The 22753-nt window shown below is 46.2% G+C and overlaps 1 protein-coding gene across 4 annotated transcripts in view; it reads right to left on the reverse strand.

Annotated features, from left to right (window-relative positions):
• Positions 1–13569, reverse strand: part of ZDHHC14 (zinc finger DHHC-type palmitoyltransferase 14) — a 265769-nt gene extending 252200 nt beyond the window's left edge. For all 4 annotated transcript variants that reach the window (XM_047769852.1, XM_047769851.1, XM_047769850.1 and 1 more), the window contains exon 1: positions 13325–13569. In XM_047769852.1, the coding sequence (XP_047625808.1) occupies positions 13325–13569 (245 nt within the window). The remainder of the gene's footprint in view (positions 1–13324) is intronic.
• Positions 13570–22753: the final 9184 nt, after the last annotated feature.

Below are 22753 nucleotides of genomic sequence, written 5' to 3' on the forward strand. Positions count from 1 at the left end.
TTCTTGAAGACACTGGGGTCAACTCTGGGTGATGGCGACCAACGCACACACCTAAAATCAACCATTTCACACCCTCTTGAGAATGAAGAAGAATATTCATCTCACGGTCTAGGAAACAACATTTTCCTGATCAGTCGTAACCATCCACAGCCAAGATGTGGAAGAATTTAGTTTTTATAAATGAGTGGAACTCTGCTTTGCTGCCACTTTAACTTCTAAATAAAAAACAAGAATGGAAATAGTTTCCACTTCAATAAAGGCATATAGCTTAAAAATAATACTTTTTACCATTTTTAAAATTTTTGAGCCAAAAAGAAATAGTTTCTGTTTATACAATGTTATTCAATGTTAATCCTGACTAAAAGTTTTATGAGGAAGAGTTCTCTAACTTTCAGTATCTATTTCTTTTTTCTTTTTTTTTTTTTAAGGGCCGCACCGCAGCCTATGGAGATTCCCAGGCTAGGGGTCAAATCAGAGCTGCAGCTGCCAGCCTACACCACGGCCACAGCAACTCAGGATCTGAGCTGCCTCTGCAACCTACACCACAGCTCATGGCAACACTGGATCCTTAACCCACTGATCAAGGCCAGGGATCAAACCCGCATCCTCTTGGATATTAGTCGGATTCTTAACCCACTGAGCACATGGGAATTCCAGCAGCTATTTACTTTTAAAAAGACAAGAGCATATCTTTTGAAATATCTGTGCAAAATATGTTTAAAGCTTATTTATGGAATAGGAACATAAACACAAACTCAGCAGGTCTCCTAAACAGCAGAAATCATCATCTGAATGCGTGTGTTGGGACCATTCTGGAATTCAGTTTGCATGGGCTGCTATCTTAAAAAGAAGCAGGAAAATTTATATCAAGTTAGTAAGATAATCTGAGTAAAGAATTCTTCTCCCTGGTTAGAAAGACAAATAGACTATATATAGCTGCAGAATTTAACTTGACTTTGGCTTATATGTTCAAATACGCCCTTATCTGCCATCAAGAATGTGTGTATGGGAAATTCATGACATTAAAAGACCCCAAAATAGTGCCATTCAAGAGGAAAAATTGCACTGATTCCATAAACATGAAAGATCAGGTCACTGGGAGTCACTGGGTGTCCAGCACCCACTTCTGGGGCAGCACAGCTCAGGAGACGCGAGGTCAAAACAGGCTATTGGACAGACCTCGCTGGATCAAAATCATGACAGGCAGGTGAGCCAGGTGCCTGGCCTTCTCAAAACAGGGCAGCGTGAACACCCCAGCTCACAAGAGTGTTAGAGAGGTGTCCCCTCCCTGGCTGTGTTTCCACATTCAGCCCTCTCCAAAGTCAAAGGGTCTGCTCTAAGCAGAATGCTTAGAAAATAAAGGTTCTCAGTTCTGGTTGTGGCTCAATGGGTTAAGAACCCAACGAGTATCCATGAAGATGCAGGTTTGATCCCCAGTCTCGCTCAGAGGGTTAAGGATCCAGCATGGCCGCAAGCCGTAGCATAGGTTGTAGATGTGACTCAGATCCTGCATTGCTGTGGCTGTGTCTGCGCCGTAGGCCTGCGGCTCCGATTTGACCCCTAGCCTGGGAACTTTCGTATGCTACAGGTAAAAACAAAGAAAGAAAGAAAAAAGAACATAAAGGTTCTCATCTATAAAGTTGAAAAATCTAGAAAGTCCTTGAACACCAGATTTTAAGTTTTGTGTGGATTTACTTTCCCATGTGAGTGGTATGTGAGCCTATCACTATAAATACAACCAACACAGCATGGAAGAAAACTGGAGGAAGGAAGCTGGAGATGGCCCAGGGGTGACAAGGGCTCACATCAAACTACTTTCCCACCAGGACGTGTGTGACAAAGGACAGCTCTCCCAGGGGAGACCTGGGGTTGGCACACGGTGGGTGCAACATCGAGCTGCAATTCCTGTCTCTCCTGCTCAAGGGCACGCTGGGAAGGAGGTGGTGTGTGCAAAGAGCTAACCTTGAATCTACCATAATTGAAAACAGATTCTCTAACCCAGCACGTGACTAGAGCACCTACAGTCACACACTGATGGCCGTATACTCCAACCCAGTCTCAACACTTCATTTGGGCAGTTCTGGTGGTGAAGTTGTCCAGTTGCTATGGCTGTCTAATAAACATCCCCAAAACATACTGGCTTGAAACAACGTCATTTTGTTTAAATCTGCCATGTAGGCAGAGCTCAGCAGGGACAGCTCATGTCTGCTCCTTTCAGCTCTGACTGGGGAGGCTTAGAGATGGGGAGGCAAGAAACAGAACCACGTGAAGATTCGCTCCCTCACATGTCTGGCCTCTGAGCCATAAAGACTCAAAGAGCCAGAGGACGGAGCAGCTGGGGATCTGTGGGCACCTCTATCAGTATGTGGCCTAGGCAGCTCCTAGCTCCAAGGTACATGTTCCAGATGTGGGAGGCGGGGGCAGGGGGGAGAGGAGGGAGAAAGAGCCCAGGCACCAGGCAGAAGATGTTCCACATTTTCTAATCTAGAGTCGGAAATTACAAGGTGCTCCTTCTGCCACGTTCCGTTCTTTAGACCCGAGTCACTAAGACTGAACCACACCTCGGGGGAGAATTAGACTCTATTTTTTTTTTTAATGGATAAAGGGTTAAAGATTTTGTGCATGTGTTTGAAACCCATCACATTAAGTATGGAAACAGAGGAAGAATACAGCCTACGAGACATTAAAGAAAAAGATTAGTCAAGTGGAATGACTGAAAGTCTGTGGGAAGGGCGAAGAGGGAGAGCGCTTCCAGGATGAATTCTGGGGCTGAGAAGTGTTTTCTTTGATGAGAGGGGTGGCGCTAGCGTAGATCCAGCCCCTCAGAGTACCTGTGATTCCTATTCGGTTACTGACCTCTGCTCCAGTAGCTGGTTTGCAGTGATCCTCCTGATAGAAGGGATTTCTGATTGAACCAAATAGCCCTCTGCTCTTAGAGACTCTTCAGTCTCCCTGGTGCTCTGCTTGAGAGGGATCCCTTCCCCTGCCACGATCAGGCCCCGAATGAAGAGAAACAGGACAGCTGTGTGTGTGTGTGTGTGTGTGTGTGTGTGTGTGTGTGCGCCCATTTCCCCCAACTCCATATCTGCATTGTAGAGGTTGCACAATCCTTCATTTAGGCCTGTTTTGGCCCCTACCTCCTTGACCCTTCAGCTGAGAGCTGCCACCACTGGAATAGACTTCCCTGTTCTTGTTGGAGATTTTTGAAGTAGACCTGCTTTCAACTATAAGGAAACCATTTTATTTTAGAACGTATTAAGCACAGTTGGACAGAACAGATCGCTAAGAAATGGGAATACGATGATTGCCATACATCTTCAAACTGGGTTTTAAAAACTGACTTCAGAGACGGTGAGGCCCCGTCTGGCATTGAGAGCCATCAGAATGTGACAGGGCTGGGCACTTTGGGATAGAGGGCGTAGCCAACGGTCCTGGGGGCTGGATGTGGTTTGCCTTGAGATAGTCTTATCAGTGGAGGCAGGGCTGGCTGTCTAACTCACTTGTGAAAGAATTTAAGCTTCAGAGTCTGCTATCTTTTGGTAGTTTTCAGGGGCTTCTCACGAAAACAGAGAAACAGCTTATTTTATTTATTTATTATATTTATTTATTTTTATTTTATTTTGTCTTTTTTTTTCTTTTTGCCTTTTCTAGGGCCACTCCCACAGTGTATGGAGGTTCCCAGGCTAGGGGTCTAATCGGAGCTGTAGCCACCGGCCTACGCCAGAGCCACGGCAACGCCAGATCCGAGCCGCGTCTGTGGTGTCGGCCAGCAGCTTCAGCTCCAATTGGACCCCCAGCCTGGGCACTTCCATATGCCTTAGGTGTGGCCCTAAAATGACCAAAAAAAATAAATAAATAAAGCTGGGACAAGACTGAAAACCCAAAAAGCTGGTTCCACAGTTCAGTAAACTGGTGCTGGGCTGTGAAGCATAAAGAGTTTTGCCAGGGTTTAGATCCCAGTTGCTGCTAGAGGCTAAGTCCTGATTCTTCCCTCAGAACATCTCAAGTCAGATGGCCAAGCATGTGAAAAAAATGCTCAACATCACTGATACCTCAGTATGTCCTCATTCAGCTGCTGGGAAAAAAAAAAAAAAAACTAAAGGGAAAGAGAAAAATCAACTGGAAAAAATATGACCCATTACATACAGGGGGAAATTCAAAAAATAAGAACTTATCAATTTTTTTAATTTCTTTTTTTTTTTATTTTTTCCCACTGTACAGCATGGAGATCAAGTTATTCTTACATGTATACATGTTTCCCCCACCCTTTGTTCTGTTGCAATATGAGTATCTAGACATAGTTCTCAATGCTACTCAGCAGGATCTCCTTGTAGAACTTATCATTAGAAATAAAAAAGAGGCCAGAAGACAATGGGCCAACATCTTCAAAGTTCTGACAGAAAAAAAAAAAAATTGTCAAACTAGAATTCTATATCCAGTGAACATATTCTTTAAAACTGAAGACAAGGAGTTCCCTGGTGGCTCAGTGGGCTAGGGATCCAGCATGATCACTACTGTGGCTCAGGTCACTGCTGTGGCACAGGTTTGATCCCTGGCCCAGGAACTTCTACATGCTGTGGGCATAGGAAAAAAAAAAAGCAGACAAAATAAACATTTTTAGAAGCAAAAACTAAGAGAATTTGTCACCAGCAGACCTGCATGCAAGAAATGCTAAAAGGAATACTTTAGGCCAAAGGGATACAATACAGATGAAAGAAATAAAGAGTACTAGAAATAGTAAATATGTGAGAACAAACACAAAATTCTATTTTAAATTATCTCTATTTTACATATGTACAAATGTAAGTATATTTTAGATTTTATATATGTGTGTTTTTTAAATATATTTATTCTATATATATATATACATATTTATTTCTTTTAAATACTATTGACTGCTTTTACTTTTGTTGTTGTTTTTGCCACACCCACAGCATATGGAAGTTTCCAGGCCAGGGGTCAAATTCCAGTTGCAGCTACAACCTACACCACAGCTGTGGCAATGCCAGCTCCTTAACCCACTGTGCCACAGTGGGAACTCCTATTGACCAGTTTTAAATAATAACATTACTGGATTTGTAGCATAAATGGATATAAAATACATGACAATAAGAGTTCAAGGGAGTTCCCGTCGTGGCGCAGTGGTTAACGAATCCGACTAGGAACCATGAGGTTGCGGGTTCGGTCCCTGCCCTTGCTCAGTGGGTTAACGATCCAGCGTTGCCCTGAGCTGTGGTATAGGTTGCAGACACAGCTCGGATCCCTCGTTGCTGTGGCTCTGGCGTAGGCCGGTGGCTGCAGCTCCGATTCGACCCCTAGCCTGGGAACCTCCATATGCCTCGGGAGCGGCCCAAGAAATAGCAACAACAACAACAACAACAACAAAAAAGACAAAAAAAAAAAGAGTTCAAGGGATGGAAGAAGTGGAATTGTAAACATTATAGGTTACTTATATTACTTTTGAAGTACAGTATTACAATTTGGAGGTAGACTATTAGAGAGTAAAGATACATACTCTAACCTCTTAAGCAGCTACTAAAAAAACACAAAGAAACAGCCCAAAATTTGTTCTGTGTTGTTTTCATTTTGGCCACACCTGTGGCATGCAGAAATTCCTGAGCCAGGGATCAAACCTATGCCACAGCAGTGACCCAGCCACAGCAGTGACAATGACAGATCCTTAACTCATCGAGCCACCAGGGAACACCCCAAACTTTTTTAAAGGAAATAAAATGTAATACTAAAAATGCTATTCACATAAAAGAAGCCAAGTAGGAGAAAAAGAGAAATAAAATACATATTAGGTTAATAGAAAACAAATACCAAGATGATAAACTTCAAGCCATTGGTATTGGGACAAATGCAAAATTTGAACGTGGACTGTTGTATTCATGTTAAATTTCCTGAAGTTGATACTAATACTGTGTTTGTATAAGAGAAAAACCTTTTTTCGTAAGGATTACACACAAAAAATTTGGATATAAAAGGGAATGACGCCTGCAATTTACTCTCCAACAGGTCAGAGGGGGAGAGGAGAAGGGAGAGAGAGGGGTTTTTTTAAATAAAATATTTCATTATTTTTTATAGGTAAGAAATTTTTCTTTATATATATTTATATATATATATATTTTTTTTTTTTTGGTCTTTTTGCTATTTCTTTGGGCCGCTCCCGCAGCATATGGAGGTTCCCAGGCTAGGGGTCGAATCGGAGCTGCAGCCACCGGCCTACGCCAGAGCCACAGCAACGCCAGATCCAAGCCGCGTCTGCAACCTACACCACAGCTCACGGCAACGCCGGATCCTTAACCCACTGAGCAAGGGCAGGGACCGAACCCGCAACCTCATGGTTCCTAGTCGGATTCATTAACCACTGCGCCACGACGGGAACTCCTCTTTATATTTTTTATATAGAAAAATAAGGGGCTCCCGTTGTGGCTCAGTGGTTAACGAATCTGACTAGGAACCATGAGGTTGCGGGTTCGATCCCTGGCCTCGCTCAGTGGGTTAAGGATCCAGCGTTGCAGTGAGCTGTGGTGTAGGTCGCAGACTCGGCTCAAATCCCGCATTGCTGTGGCTCTGGCACAGGCCGGCGGCTACAGCTCCGATTCGACCCCTAGCCTGGGAACCTCTACATGCCACGAGAGCGGCCCTAGAAGACAAAAAGACAAAAAAAAAAAAAAAATTCTGCTACTGATGCAGTTCTTGACCTAGTAGCAGTTTCCCTTTATATCTATATTTTGTGTGCGTGTCTGTCTTTTTAGGGTCACACCAGCGGCATATGGAGGTTCCCAAGCTAGGGGTCCAATCAGAGCTGTAGCCACAGTCACAGCAACACCAGATCCGAGCAGCATCTGCAACCTACACCATAGCTCACAGCAATGCCGGATCCTTAACCCACTGAGTGAGGCCAGGGATCAAACCTGCATCCTCATGGAGGCTAGTCAGATGCATTTCCACTAAGCCACAACGGGAACTTCACTAGTAGTTTCATGGGTGCTCTTTATAGTATTTTATTTCAAAATCTGCATGTGTGTTACATATAATCTTCTGTATCAATCTAATACCACATTTTTTCAACAGGGGAAAACTGAAGAAATAGATCATCCGGCTTATAAAAATTAGTTTGAATAGAGACCGTTTGTATTTAGTGAAGAACTAAACAAAAGCATTAAGATGGTCCCCAGCTCTTCCCTAAACTAACTGACATTTTCTCAGATCCAATATCCTGGGTGTAACTATGAGCACCCACTGTTCTCCCCTTTTCTGAAAACCTCAGCTATAAACCAACGAACACGCTTCCTTGAAACCCCCGATTTAAGTTCTCTTGATAAGCCGTAATAACTCTGCCTTGAATAAATTATGTGTAGCACTGTTCTGCAAAATAAAAATCTCCAGGTTATATAGATATAGCCCATTAAATAACTGACCATCACTACCCGATTACAACAGGAACCTACAAGAATTCTTTCTGCATGATTTGATGTCAGGTCCCACTAGCTGATAGAAGACAGTGAAACAGAAGCACTCGACAGAATCCTTAAGAGTTCTATCATGTAAATTCAAGTATCTAAAGTTAAGAACCTATAACATCCAAAATTACTCTAGGTGCTGGTGGTTGTTGGGTAACCTTCGTATATATCAGATGCTTTGTTTAAAGCATTTAGTTTAAAAATAATGAAAAAAAAAATAGGAAGACGTCTTAGTGAAGAGAACAACTCTATCACTAGTTTTCTAAGTAACTAAGAAAATCTTTTCGTTCTTCTGTTTCAATGCCCCCCCCCATGGAATTTACATGTGCTGATCATGCATAAATGAATGGACTAGTGCACTCGTGTCACAACGCCATTAACAAGGTTTTGAAGCCACCGGGGGTTATAAAGTTTCCTTGACACCATCGACTATGTCCATAGAGAATGCTCAGTGCAAGGTGCCGAGGCAGCCCCACGGCGTTCTACGACGCACAAGCTGGCCAGCACCTGGCTTAAAAATGGAACACTCCAGATGTTTTCTGAGATGACAGCTTGATGCAGTTTGGAATAGGAGAGGTGAAAAAAGATGGAATCTTCATATATTATAAGGGCAGTACCCTCTACTAGACAATAAAGGATTTCCAATCTAAAAGGAAGACATTATTGTGGGAAATGGCACTTTTCTTTATGGGAGACAGTCCCTTATTCCATCTTCAAGGCAAACCTGCCTCCAGGTCACTGACTACCAATTATTCATCAATTATTTCAGAGGGGATGAGCAAAAAAAAAGACAACGGAAAAGGAGAAGGAGGAGGAGGATGAAGAAATGAAGGGAAGAAAGGATGGAAGGGAGCAGGAAAGACAAAAGAGAAGAAAATATGGCTTTTTTTTTTTTTTTTTTTTTTGCTTTTTTAGGGCTGCACCTGAAGCATATGGAGGTTCCCAGACTAGGGGTTGAATCGGAGCTGCAGCTGCCAGCCTACACCACAGCCACAGCCATGCAGGATCAGAGCCATGTGTGCAACCTACACCACAGCTCACAGCAACACCAGATCCTTGACCCACTGAGCAAGGCCAGGGATCAAACCTGCGTCCTCATGGATGCTAGTCACAAGCCACGGCGGGAAACTCCGAAAATATGGCTTTTTAAAAATATCATCAATGGACTTCTAGATGAGGAGAAATTTAAGAATGCAGCCACATTCGCAAGTACTTCAGCCCCAGTGACACCTCCAAACTGTCTGTGGTGATAGCACAGAATTGGGAGACAGTCAAGTCCAAGATCGGAGCAGGCCTCCCCTGGCCTCGGGGATGCTCCTGGAAACAGGAACCTCACCTGCATCCCAGTTTACCACCTTCTTTTTGCCCCTGTGATCAGGAGAGGATGAAACATCAACAGTACAAGACCAGAGACTTTTTATTTTCAACGCTAAACAAAAGCAGGCTGTATGAGTGGGTATATCAGAGAGAAAGAAATTGATAATGTTCACTGATCTTTTCAAATGGCGGTTCTGGGGGTGTGAGAATGAGGATGTTGCGGGGAATCTCTGATGAGTCAGCCCCTCAACAAGTGCAAGGAGCAGTGAGCTGTCTGGACAGCACTGTCCCAAGCTCCTGCCTTCCCTCTTAAACACAGCCATGAAATGCTGTCACTCTGCATCAGTACTCCATATGTTGAATAAAAGATGCCCAAAAATAAACAGCCCCGCTCTTCCTGACAAAGACTGGAGAGTGGCTTCAAGTTGCTTCTAGTTGCTTTCATGACTGTCTTCCCAGTTCTGAGATGGTAGCTCTAAAAATGGAAACAAAAGGGAGTTCCCATCATGGCTCAGCAGAAACGAATCCAACTAGGAACTTTGAGGTTGTGGGTTCAATCCCTGGCCTCACTCAGTGGGTTAAAGATCTGGCATTGCCATGAGCTGTGGTGTAGGTCGCAGACGTGGCTCGGATCTGGTGTTGCTGCGACTGTGGTGTAGGCCGGCAGCTGTAGCTCCCATTTCACCCCTAGTCTGGGAACCTCCATATGCTGCGGGTGCAGTGCTAAAAAGACAACAACAACAACAACAAAATTAAAAATGGAAACGAAAGCCAGTCCCTGCTTCATGTAGGCTTCCTCAGTGCCAGTGCCCAGGGTCTGGATAAAAGTGGTCCCCAGAGGTCCCTGCAGGACCCCTACTCTGAAGGGCCAAGAGCGAAGCCACTCCTCAGACTCATGCAAAGGTCTGGATTTTAATGGCAGACTACAGAGTTCTGCACTCGTCAGCCCTAATATGCTAACACTGGCACACTTGCTTATGAACCCACATACACCCTCCTTCACAGGTTTTCAGAAAAGGATGACCTGATCCTGAAGAGGCTACTTCCAAGTTCTGCTCTTAAAGATAAGTACCATTCAGTGAGTGCTATGTGTCAGACACTGTACTCAGTACACTTCATCTAATCTTCACAACATCGAAAGGTAGGTATCACTAATCCCATTTAACAGATCGGGAAACTAAGGCTTAGAAAAGTCAAATAATTTGTCTAGGGTCATACTTCTGGGAAGAATCTTGGAATCCATCCTTTTAAAATGCGCCTGTGCCTGTAACCACTAACCTGTCCTTGGAGGAGGAGGAGCACACTGCAAGAAAGGGCACTAGTTTTGCAGCCAGAAACCCTGCCACTACCCAGTATGCAATCTTAGGTGATCCTTCAACCTCTCCAAGCCTCTGTCACCCCAACTCCAAGGTGGGAATAATCATTCTACCCCTGCCTTTCTTCAATACCTGTTGCTATATTCCAAGAAGCCCTCTTCTTTTTTCTTTTTAGGGCTGCACCTGCTGCATATGGACGTTCCCAACCTAGAGGTCAAATCAGAGCTGCAGCTGTGACCTATATCACAGCCACAACAACACCAAATCCAAGCTGCATCTGTGACCTGCACCACAGCTTACCACAACACCAGATCCTTAAACCACTGAGCGAGGCCAAGGATCAAACCCATATCCTCATTGAGACAACGTCAGCTCCTTAACCTGCTGAGCCACAACAGGAACTCCCAAGAAGGCCATTTCTCTTGGACAAACTTTCCTGTCCATCTGTTCAAGGATGGGAAAGAGGGGTACAGTGGGAGAAGAACTGTAGGAAAAGGTCTAAAATTAAATTTAGAAGTTACATGTCTTTTCAAATGTCCTATTTGCCTCTCTGTGTAACAGCATGGAGAATCATGGACCCTAATGTTTAAAAAATGAATTCTGCTAATGTTAAAGTTATCAAGACGGGAAATTAATCAAAGTAGGCAACCATATAGTATGTGCTCCATAAACAAGTGAAGGAATGACAGAGGAAGGCAATGAGCAGGCAAAACTGGCATTCTCTCTGGATCTCTCTTAGCCTGTTGGCATTTCATTTTCTATGCATGTGACTAATTGGTTCCCTGAGCCTCTATCAAATTAATTTGGCCAAAGTTATCCAATTTCACTCTGGCATTAGCAATAGTAAAGAACTTAAAAGCCATACAATGACAAATATCTTGCCAAAGCATAATATTCGACAGTTTGAGCAACCCTATGATTTTTCGCAGCAGAGGCAACAAGCAAGAATGAACCTATTTTCTTGAAATTTCAAACGCCTAACTGAAGCAAGGCTCACGGAGACCAAAGACACACATACCCACAGAGATGATCTAAAAACGAAGCTGCCGACGGTAGCTAATCAAATCCCAGTGCACATGTCTATTACTACAGCCACCAGTTAACGCAACGCTGACGCAGAAAAAAGATCCCTGACAGCCTGCTAGTGAGGACTTTGGGGAACTCTTGGAGAAACACACAGAGAGATGAAGGAGTGAAAATGAATCTATGCTGGTTTAGTTAAAAGCAGTGTTTGAAAGAAGAAAGTAAAAGGTGGGAGCAATAACTGGAGGGGACCCCTAACCACACCGGGGGGATTTGTGTGTATATAGAAAATGAAAGATTCATGATCCCACGTGAAACACACTTGTGGCTGAAGCTCTGCAATACAATCACAAAATTAACCCATTTTCTCCACTCTTAAAATTGCTAAAAGATGCCAACACAGATCCATTGGAAACTCTCTTAATATTAGGAACCTAGCAAATACTCTCTGCCTGGAGAACCACCTGTATTGAAAGCCGTCCTTAGAAGGATGACATTTCTGTTCAACCATAAGGCATTATGATTTCAGTGCCAGAATGAATTACAGCTCAGACTGCAAACTCACCCAGAACCTCTGGCCCCTTCCAACGGTTCCCCAGGTCAGTCAGGACCTGGCTCTGGACGGGGACAAGGGAAGCAGCAGCAGGAACAACACTTCTCCTGTCATTCCAAAAGCCTCTTCTTACCCTCACTGACTCGTCCCCAAGTCCCCAGGCAGACTCTACCAACTCATCTCAAGTGTGCACAAAAGTTAAACTTCTAGGAGAGACCTGGAAAATTTACAAAGAAAGAAAGAGAGGGGTTTTCTGTAAGAAGGGCTGGAGGAGGTGAGGAGACTGACTCCTAGATTTCCCCCCTCACCTGTTCTCTAACTCGATCCTGTTAAAATTGTTCTCACAGCAAATGTTCAGATACAAAATGTTTCCCCTCAGACTCTGAAGGCTTTAAGTGAAAAGTATTACATTGTCAAGAGATTGTTTCTGAGACAGCATTTGTTATATCAAACACCAGACACAAAATCAGAGCTTATTAATACTTATCAGAGACAAAAGTAAATATACACAAAGGATTTTAAGTAACCCCATCCAACCAGAGCAGAAAGAGGATCATGTCCCATAACAACCAAGACATGGAAAAAGCAAAGAAGTCCCAATAAATGTATTGCTTATTTTAAAATTTCGGGGGGGGGGGGAGTAGCTACAATTTTCATTGAGCATAAGATACCAAGACTTACATAAGAAACTGCATTCTAAATGTTGGACCCAATAAGAGCAACTGAAATTGATTCTGGAATGTGTTAAACTACTTTATTTAATACTATTAATACATAAGAAGATCTTTCATTAGTTGGCAGGGGGATAGTTGCTACTGGCCAATTTGATTTTCCTGAAAACGGTGAGGACTTGCATGCACCTTTTTCTGGATAAAAGCCCTAAAATCCCAAAGTATTGTTTCTAAAATCGGAAGTTAACATGCCGTGTCATACTTTTCCTGAACAGGCCTACAATCTCCTTTCACCTGCTCCCAAATATAGGGAGGGGAGGGGAAAGTGTTTGTTTGGAACATTTTTTTTTTATTGAAACTTTTTAAAAAGTGAAGAGTCTAGAAACCTCATGGTAAATCAGAAATTGTTGACCAAGAGTGAACATCTTAAGAGAAGGAAAAATGAAATTATCCTTCTAGGCCACCGCAGGTGGCCTACACTTTGAGACCTAAAATATCCAAGATGTCTCATTATTCAGCGAAGGTACGCACAGGATTTAGGGAACGGAGACTAGCGAGTTGCCCTACAGCTTGTGAGCAGGAAAGGAAGTCGAGTCTCTTATCCCTGACTTAGGAATCTGCCTCGTGCCCGCTTCCCACCGAAGGCTACACCTGGGCTGCCGTGCTAGTAGTCGCCAAACTCAGAGCCAGCGCCGAGAATCAGTCACCTGAGAGATGCCACTCAACCCCGGGGAGCCACAAGGCCAGCGCGCCTTCCAAGCGTCCCCTCTCCTCCATTCCCAGAGCCCGACCCAGAACTGCATTCTCTCTGGGGACCAAACAGCAAAGAGACCTTTGCAGAAGAGGGAGAGCCGGTCTGTATTATATAACAATATACCATCGATAAGGCTCCTAGAAAACGAAAGTGGCCGGGAGAGGGGCAAGGGTCGGGGAGGCGAGGGGTGCGGGCGTCGGGGAGCGTTCGCCGCCACTTACTCGAAGGCGAAGAAGAGTCCGCTGGTGACCAGGATGAGGATGAGAGTCAGGTAGAAGACGCCCGTCTGCCGGGCCATCATGATCCTCCCGTTGCAGAAGAACTTGTTTCTTCCCGGGAAAACCTCCCATTTCCTCCGGGCCGCGATTTTCTTCTTCTTGTGGGGCGACTCCATGGGGGAGGAGCTGTGGGTGCTGATCTGACTGTACTCGCAGTCTTTCATGGGCCCGCCGCCGCCGGGAGGCATCCACGAGGGCAGCCGGCTGGGGGCGCACACCCCCAGCAGCCCCCCGGCCGCGCGGGCCCCGCCGAGCCACGACCGCCGCCGGCCGCCCGGCCGCCCCCCGAGCCTCGGCGCCGCGGCCCCTACGCGGGCTCCCGGCTCGGCGACAACTTTGCCGAGGACACCCAGGTTAACCCTTTGGGGAGCCCAGCTGTCATAGCCGGATCCCCTGCCTAGAGGGACGGTGCTCGCCCGCAGCCCGCGGCGGCGGTCCTCAGTCGCTTCCAGCCCGCGTGTCGGGGCTCCGGGGCCCCGCGGGGCGCGGGGGGCTGCCCGGCCGCCCCCCGGTTAGCCGCGCGCCCGCCGCCCCCTCGCGCAGCGGCTTGCTCGGCCCCGCCGCCCCCGGCCCGCCGGCCGCGCCTCGGCTCCGGCCCGCCGACCCCCGAGCGCTGCGCCCCGAGGGGACACGAGGCGGCGGCCCGGGCGCCGGCTTCCTGGGGAGCCACTTCTGCGCCTCGACCAGGTTTATTCTAATCCTTCCTCCCGGCGGCGGATCCTCCCCAGGAGAGAGCGATGGAAACTGGGAGGCAGCTGGCGGCCCCGGCAACCCCTCCCAGGGGTGGGGAAACCGAGCACGTTATTCTGTCAGGAGCGGGCTCGGCGACAGCCTGGGCGCTGCTCGCGCGGCGACCCCGCGCCGGCGCGCCTGGCAGCCGAGCGGAGTCCGCGGCCCCCGCGCGGGGCTGCGGGGGCCGCCCGGGCCGAGGGTCGCGGCGGCGGCTCGCGGGCTGCGCGGCCAGTGGCTCCCTCGTTCTCTCCTGCCCCATAGGAGCCAGGCCGGGCGCCAGGAGGGCCGCCGGGGGCGGCGGAGCGCGTCTCTGGGCCGCGGGGCGAGCGCCACAGACACTTGTTTGCAAGGCTGAAGCCGGCGCGCGCGCCGTGCTCTGAACGGGTCCGCCTCCTCCCGGCCGGGTGGGCGGCGGCCCGCGCCTGGCCTGCCGGGCTCCTCCTCCGGCTCCTCCTTCTCGTCCGCGAAGCCCGCACGGGCTCGGCCCGGCCCCCGCCCCTGTCCCCACCGGGAGGCCAGGCGCAGCCCCAGGGCGTGCGCTGGGCTCCCTCCGGCATCGCCCGAGGGCTGCTCCGGCCAGGGAACGGCTGCCCCGCCGCGCGCTCTCCCGCAAGACTTCTGTTCGCTTCCCGGCTTCTCCTCCGGGTTTATTCCCGGATGCCGCTGCCGCTGCCACCTCGGGGCACACATTCACACAGCAACACGCAAACCCATTCTTGCGACTCTCGGGAAGCTGAGTAACCGGCGCGGAGAGGTGACCCTCCTCGGCCCGCCCCGACTCTTCCTCTCCCTCCCGCAGCGGGGCGCGTGGCAGAGCTGCGGGGAGCTCTGCTGCCGCCCGGGGGTGGGGGCGGGGGGGCGACGGAAGGATGGGGAGGGGCTGCACGAGGCGGGCCTGACTCTGAAATGAAGGTGGCGGGCGCGGGTCTTCAGGCCCAGCCGGCTTCCTGGCCGGGTTTCCAGGTTTCCCGTGGGAAGGAGCGGACAGGGGAGCGGTCTGGGTCCCCTCCGGCCCTGCCTCCCTCCCGAAGGACAAGCCCTGTGGCAGCCAGGCTCTGCGTGAGTTGCTGCCTCCCCGGTCCTTTCTTTCTCACTTCTCCGACACTGGCGCTCACAATTTGCTCGCTTTATTTCTCTCCTTTTTCCTCGCGAGCTCCCGCGGCGGCAGAGGAGCCGTCCGCTCAGCCTCCCGCCCGCGCCTCCCTGCCCTGCCCGACTGTCCGTCCCCTCGGATCCGCCCGTGCGCCGGACCTGGGCTTTGCCACTGGATCTGAGCCCTCCGGCTGTGGGTACAGAAGGTGGGCCGCGGAAAGTGAAGCCTTCCAGGCGGGGTCGCTCGATTTTCCGAGCCCCACTTTCCTTTCACCGCCCATTGGGATATGTAGTTCTTCTTCTTGCAGTCTGGCTCGGAGAGGAAGTACGACTTGGAGACCAAAAAACTACAAATCCCTGCATCCTCCGCGACGAGGGCGGGAGAGTCGCGGTGCAGAGCGTTCTGATGGTCTTTGGTTGGAGATGGAAACTAACAAAGAGAATGGTGGCGGGCGGCTGCACCTTTTTTAAGCTGGGCACCTCACGCATAACCCACGTTCTTTATCTATTCTTCACGACGTCCCGGCGAGGCACTGTTGTATCCAGCTTAGAGAACGCTCGACTACTTGCCAGAGATCACAAAGCGCCCGGACGGTAGAGACGGGATTGAGCCCAGAGCCCTGAGAATTGCCCTTACTGAGCGCTGCCTCGGTGAGCCTTGTCAAAGGGAGATGGGATTGGTTTACCCTAAAGAGAAAAGGAACTGGAGCCAGTTGGGAAGAGCCTCCTGTCGTAAGGAAAAGGTGGAGGGGATGGCAGTTAAGAGTATGACATGCAATTATATGGAATAAAAATGGCATTCACAAAGGTCTCTTTCAAAGCAGTTTAGGGGTATGGGTAGGCTCTTGGTCAGAATTGGGTTCCATTGTGTGACTGACAGCATATTTTAGGGACAGTTAAGTACTCCGTGGCTGTACTATTTCTAAAAAAACAACTGGCAAGCCTGAAGCATTTCCAATGAAAATTCTCTCATGCTTTCCTACCCTCTAGCTCATGGGATAAGCAGGATGTTACTCGGTTTATTGTAAGCACTTTTTCTCTGGGTGTCCAGTTAATATACTAAATCCATTGACTTGGTGGCTTTTGAAAAAGGCTCCCATTCTTATTCTCAATTAAGACCTAATTTTCCTGGCATCCTCTTTATGCTTTTTAATAGTCTTTTTGTGTTAAAGATACATTCTAAAGTATTTGTCTGTGCTTTGAAATAGTCCGCCCCAACCGCCCCACAAAAAACATGAGATCTAGATGAAACCATATGGGCAAACTGTTGAAATTTGTTAATGTTGGGTGTTAGATATGTCTGTATTCATTATCTATAGCAGCAGACTACCACAACCTCGAAACTTAAACCAACACAGATTTATTATTTCACACTTTCTGTGAGCCAGGTGTCCAGGCACTTACAGTTGTCTGCTTAGGGTCTCATATCTGCCATCAAGGTGTGGACTAGGCCACAGTCTCATCTGGAGGCTCAACTGGAAAAGAATCGGCTTCCATGCTCACTCAGGCCACTGGCTTTGGAGAACTGATAACTAATAATTATTTAGTGCCTGTCGTGTTCGAGGCAGTATGATTACGAAGTTGACTATGACAGAACAGCCATATTCAGAAACAAGATGGAGACACATGAGAAAGTAAGTAACGGAAGAAAACTATAATGAAAATCACCACCATCTCTAAAGTATCTTCTTGTATTAGGCAATACCCTGGTTCTTCCTCCATTTAGCTTATTAAACCCAGAGGACAACCCGATGAGGCAAGGATTATTACCTTTCTTTCGCAGAAGAGGAAACTGAAGATCAGAGAGCTTAGGTGATTTGTTCAGGGTTTCACAGAAGATCAGTAACGGAGTCAGGACTGGCCATCAGGTAGGCATGTCTGATTCCACTCCCCGGTGGAAGAGGATCCCGGGTCTGACAAAATGCCAGCTGAGTAGGGAGAAGCATCTTGCTTCCAGAGGCAGGGGAGATCCATCTCTGAGGCCTAGACCGATGTTTCTAGTTAGAGGGGAATTGACAGGGACTCTAGGGCAAGTAGTTTACTTGGGAGGGGATTCCAGAAAATGCTGCTGAGGTAGTGAGGAAGTGAGCTAGAGTGTGGAGCCTATTAAGCTCCCGTGTTGCAGCCGCTGCTGCCTGGGCTCCTGGCACCTCTGGGGTGGGGGGCGGGGGCCACAACCTGCCTCACGTCTCCCCACCTGAGGGGCAAGGAAGCTGAATTGTCCGCCAGCCTGTCTGTTATTAGAGTCCTTCTGGAAGCATGAACTCTTCATCTTTACACTGGGCCGCCCTCCTCAAGCCACCCCACCATCACTGCCCCGCGAGCGGTGAGCCCCACACGCCCCGAGCTGGCCCTGCCTTGCTTGTTGCTGGTACCCTTGATGTCAGCGGGTCTTTCCCTGGTCTCGTCTGCCTCCGTGGGTCTACCGAGCACAGAGGTTATGTTATTAATAAAATTAGAGCTTTGTTCCTTTCATCTGAACAGCTCAAAGCCTTCCACAAACCCACCGTGGTCATTCTCAGCTTTCCTCCAGGCCGCCGGGAGAAAGTATGGGCTTATCCTCAGTGAAAGGGAAGACATTTGGATCCCACGATAGACGACGTGTATACCTTTCCAGGCCAGGACGAGCGGGCACCTGGCGTGGTCAAAGTACGGAAGTTGGAGTTCCCGGCTGGGCACAGCGCAGACAAATCCAACTAGGAACCATGAGATTGCAGTTCAATCCCTGGCCTCGCTCAGCGGGTTAAGGCTCTGATGCTGCCGTGAGCCGTGGTGTGGGTCACAGACGCGGCTCGGATCTGGTGTGGCTGTGGCTGTGGTGTAGGGCAGCAGCTGTAGCTCCAATTGGCCCCCTAGCTTGGGAACCTCCGTATGCCACAGGTGCGGCCCTAAAAAGCAAAAAAAAAAAAAAAAAAGTATGGATGTCAAAGGGACCGGGGGCTAGAAGGAGAACTTTGAAAATGACAGAAAGGGATTTCTTCTCAGAGTTCCAGGGTAGCAGGAAATAATTGCTGAAGCTCCCATACGGAACAGAATTCCTCAGAAAAACAGATACCCTAATTCCTTCTAACCTAGAGAGTTTGCTCGAATTTTTACATGTGCTCAGCACATCTGGAAACATCTTGTGTCAAAACACGTAATGTTTAAAGTAGTAAACTCAGCACAGCAAGAAATAATTGGATGAGGCAAAAAGAACTTAATCCAAAATGTTCTTGTAATTTTCCCCAGGGACGTTTTCTTGGCTTTTTTTTAACACTAAAAAATAACTTTTTAGGATTTTTATAAAACTAACATGTGAGTCGAAAACATTGTGTTAGAAAAAAATTATTTTACGCATCAGTGTGACAAATGTAAACATTGTTCAAATTCCCATCCCCTTAAGACAACAATCATAGTATTTTGTTGCTCATCCTTATGTAATCATTTTATGGGCACATACACATATGTCTGTATCATTTAACAAAGATGGACTCATATCATGAGTGCTGTTCATCCTGTATGCTTTCTTTAATTTTTTATTGAACTCTAGTTGATTTACAAGGTTGTGTTATGCTTTTTAAAATTGTGCTATTTTTCCCCTTCATCCCCAACCCCCACTCTTTCCCAAGTAACCAATGTTAAAAACTAGTATATATCTTTCTCCAGGTTCATATAACTATAGGCAAACAGATATATGCATATATACAGGTATACAGCCACAGTCCAGTAACATCAATGGTCCAAATTATGTCCTTGTCCTTTTTTTTTTTTTTTTTTTTTTTAAACAGCATATGGAAGTTCCCAGGCTGGAGGTCAAATCAGAGCCAGAGCCACAGCAACACGGGATCCAAGCCTGTCTTCGACCTACACCACAGCTCACGGCAACACCAGATCCTTAACCCACTGAGCGAGGCCAGGGATCAAACCCGTGTCCTCATGGACACCAGTTGGGTTCATTATCACTGAGCCACCATGGGAACTCCCAAATGATGCCCTTTATAGTTAATCCTTCCTATGTTAAGATCCAGCCCAGGGTCATACCTGGCACTTCTTCAATATGGAACAGTCCTACCTTCTTTCTTTTAGTGTCTTGATCTTGACATTTTAAAAGAATTTAGGCCACTAATTTTGTAAAATGTCATTCAATTGGGATTTGTCTGGCATTTCTTCACAATAAAAGCCACCATACGGCTCTCATCAATCTGATCAGCCGCATTCACGAAGGCAGTGTTGCTGAAACTACAAGATACCTTCCTGGGCCACACCTGCCGCTGCTGCTAGGGCTGCAGGTCCTCACAGAATTTTGAAGAAGCGTTTCCACACTGCCTCCAGGCTGCAGGTTGCTGGATAAGACTGGAATGTGCCTCCAGCCCAAGCCAAAACTGATACCCCAAAATATAGACACTTGTTAATTGAGAAGAAAAAAAAAAAAAAAAAAGTCTGCACTTAGTTTTAAAGAAGCAAAAATTATGAAGTACAAAGTCTCCAAAAGTATTTTGTTGATTACTTGTAAAATATGCAACAGAACAGTAACCAGGAAGAGTGGGAAAAGGAGAAGCTTCCAGTGGAGGATGGGAAACAATTTTACCATGCCTCAGGTTTAACCCTAACAGGCAGACACAGGAGACTAAAGCTCAGAGTGTTGCAAGTCTGGTTCCAATGGCAAGAGCCCTCCTGGTTACCAGGACACCTACATCTGGACAGTCAATAGCCATTTGCTCCTCAAAAGATGTGAGCGAAACAAAGAAACATTTCTCTTAACCAAAAATGCCACTTAGAAGGAATTCTGAAAGAATCCAGAGTGGATTTCAGAAATTTCTGTGTCTCCTCTGTAAAGAATGGATTTTGAGAACTGCCTAATGCTATTTCTGAACCAAAAGCTAGTTCGACAACTTTTTTGACTTTTATTTATTCTCTGAATACATGGAAACCAAATCCTAGAACAGACTTTTCTTGGCATCCTTGGCATTTGTGGGAAATAAAGCCTCGTTGGAATGAATGACTGAAACCTACCCACCTCAAGCATTTGTGACGAGATCAAAAAAAATATGTGAAAGTGCTTGTAAATAGTAAATTCATAAGCACATACTACTGATATTATTTTCCCCTTTCTCATCAGTTTTCACTATTTATATAGTTTTCTTTCAAAAGGAAATTGAGACCAGAGTTCCCACTGTGACACAGTAGCTTAAGAATCCAACTGCAGCAGTTCAGGTCACTGCAGAGGCATAGGTTCGATCCCTGGCCCGGTGCAGTGGGTTAAGGATCCAGCATAGGTTGCAGCTGCAGCTCAGATTCAACCCCTGGCCCAGGAACCTCTATATGCCATAGATGTGGCCATAACAATAATAACAATAATAATTTTAAAATAAATAAATTTTTAAAAAAGGAAAGTGAGACCTCTATAAGCATGTCTACCCAGAAGGATTTTTTGGGGGGAGGTCAATGGCCTGATTGCTAATTCAGAAAATCGGCGTGTCTTTGTTCTTCCACAAACATCTGCCTAACTGTACATTAGTGAAACCTGAAGATTATCCCTATTTTGAATATAACAATATCGGAGATATTGTTAATTATAAATAATCCAATAAAATAAAAAGTGCGAATATATTTTCTATAAATTATCATTTTTATAACTTTATGTTGTTCCTATAATAATATTTCACCTTAAAAGACCATTTAATTTGGTCTAATACAGACATTTCTGGGCTTAAATCATAGTAACTTGTACTTTAGCTATCTTACATCTTTTCTGGAACAGCATAGATACAAAGTTGTTTTCTTAATAAGCTGGGATTTTTTTTTCCACCTTTCCATGTAGCTCATTTAGATATGCTGAAAAAACAGGTGCTGCGTTTTTGGTGGAAGTGTCAGCGAAGTGGTGTGTCCTTCTCAGCATCAGGTCAAAAGGTCCATGATGCTGTCTTGTCCCAATATTTGTGATGTTCATGTTGCTCACTAAGGTAAGGTGGTACCACCAGGCTTTTCCAAGATAAAGTTATTTTCCTTTGTAATTAATAAATACAGAGACTGCAGATATCTTGTTCATCTTCAAACTCTCACCAACTGATTTCAGTATCTATTGATTTCTTTTTTTTTTTTTTTTTTAATCTTGTTGCCATTTCTCGGGCTGCTCCCGCAGCATATGGAGGTTCCCAGGCTAGGGGTCGAATCGGAGCTGTAGCCACCGGCCTACGCCAGAGCCACAGCAACACGAGATCTGAGCCACATCTCACGGCAACGCTGGATCCTTAACCCCCGATGAGCAAGGCCAGGGATCGAACCCGCAACCTCATGGTGCCTAGTCGGATTCGGTAACCACTGCGCCACTACAGGAACTCCCTTCTATTGATTTCTTAATGCCATTTCCCCACCTGCTTTCTTTCCCTCCCTCTCTCCTTTCCTTCCTTCCTTCTTCTCTCCCTCTCTCTCTCTCCCACCCCCCCCCCTTTCTTGGCGTATTATGGTAAGAAAGACCTGTCTTTTCTTCCCCATTTATCTATTCATTGGTTTATTTATATCAGTGTGGCCTCATAGATGCTTTTATTATTCAAGGGGTTATAATCTATTGTTATTGAGAGTTATTTTGACATTCAAATTGTTCCAGGATTAGCTAGCATGAGCCCCATCATGCTAAGTCCTGTGTAATTTGACTTGACCTGGTCATTCCTTGAGCACTTGCTTCGCTGACTCAATCAGATGTTCCAGGCTCCTCTTGTACCTTTCCTGTCCCAGCCCTGCAATCTGTCATTTCTCCAAGGAGTCCCAGTTCCTTTTAGTGGAAAGTATATAGGTGTTTGTATATTGTATCTAGTCCATCTCATTAAAATATAGACACATTTATTTTTCTTAATGTTAAAAATCCATGTTTTCAAACTGATACATGCAATTCCCAAAAACTACAGGCTGTAATGCAGGTTTCTCACTTTCCACAGTTGTAGCTCCTTCCTCCCATTATCCTCAACATATTTATTCATTTCCTCAAAACTAGAATATAAACAAGGTTTGGGAATTGCTAACCCATGACACTGTGAAAAGCAAATGGCAAACAAAGGTAACCAATTATTCTACAGTACTTTTTTTTTCTTTTTGGCTGCTCCAAGGCATATGGAGTTCCTGGGCCAGGGATCAGATCTGGGCTGCAGTTGTGATCTATGTCCCTGCTGTGATACCGCCAGGGATTGAACCTATGTCCCAGAGCTGCAAAGATGCTGCCAATCCCATTATCCCATTGCACCACAGTGGGATCTCCTACAGTTCTTTTTTTTTTTTTTTTAGAAAAAAAGAGAGTGCACGTCCTCGCATGTTCCCAACATTAGGGGAAAGCAACAAATATGTCATCATTAAGGATGATGTTACCTATAGGATTTTTATCCATGCCTTTTATCAGGTTAAGGAAGTTTCCTTCTATTTCTGGTTTGTTACGTGTTTTTTAATATATGGATGATGAATGTTGTAAGATGTTCTTTCTGCACCTATTGAAATGATTAGTTTCCTCCTTTATCCTGTTCATATTATGTGTTATATTGATAACTGAGTGCTAAAATGTATATTTCTAAGATAATCCTC

The sequence above is a fragment of the Phacochoerus africanus genome, chromosome 2 (assembly GCF_016906955.1).
Source record: "Phacochoerus africanus isolate WHEZ1 chromosome 2, ROS_Pafr_v1, whole genome shotgun sequence".
NCBI classification, from domain to species: Eukaryota; Metazoa; Chordata; class Mammalia; order Artiodactyla; family Suidae; genus Phacochoerus; species Phacochoerus africanus.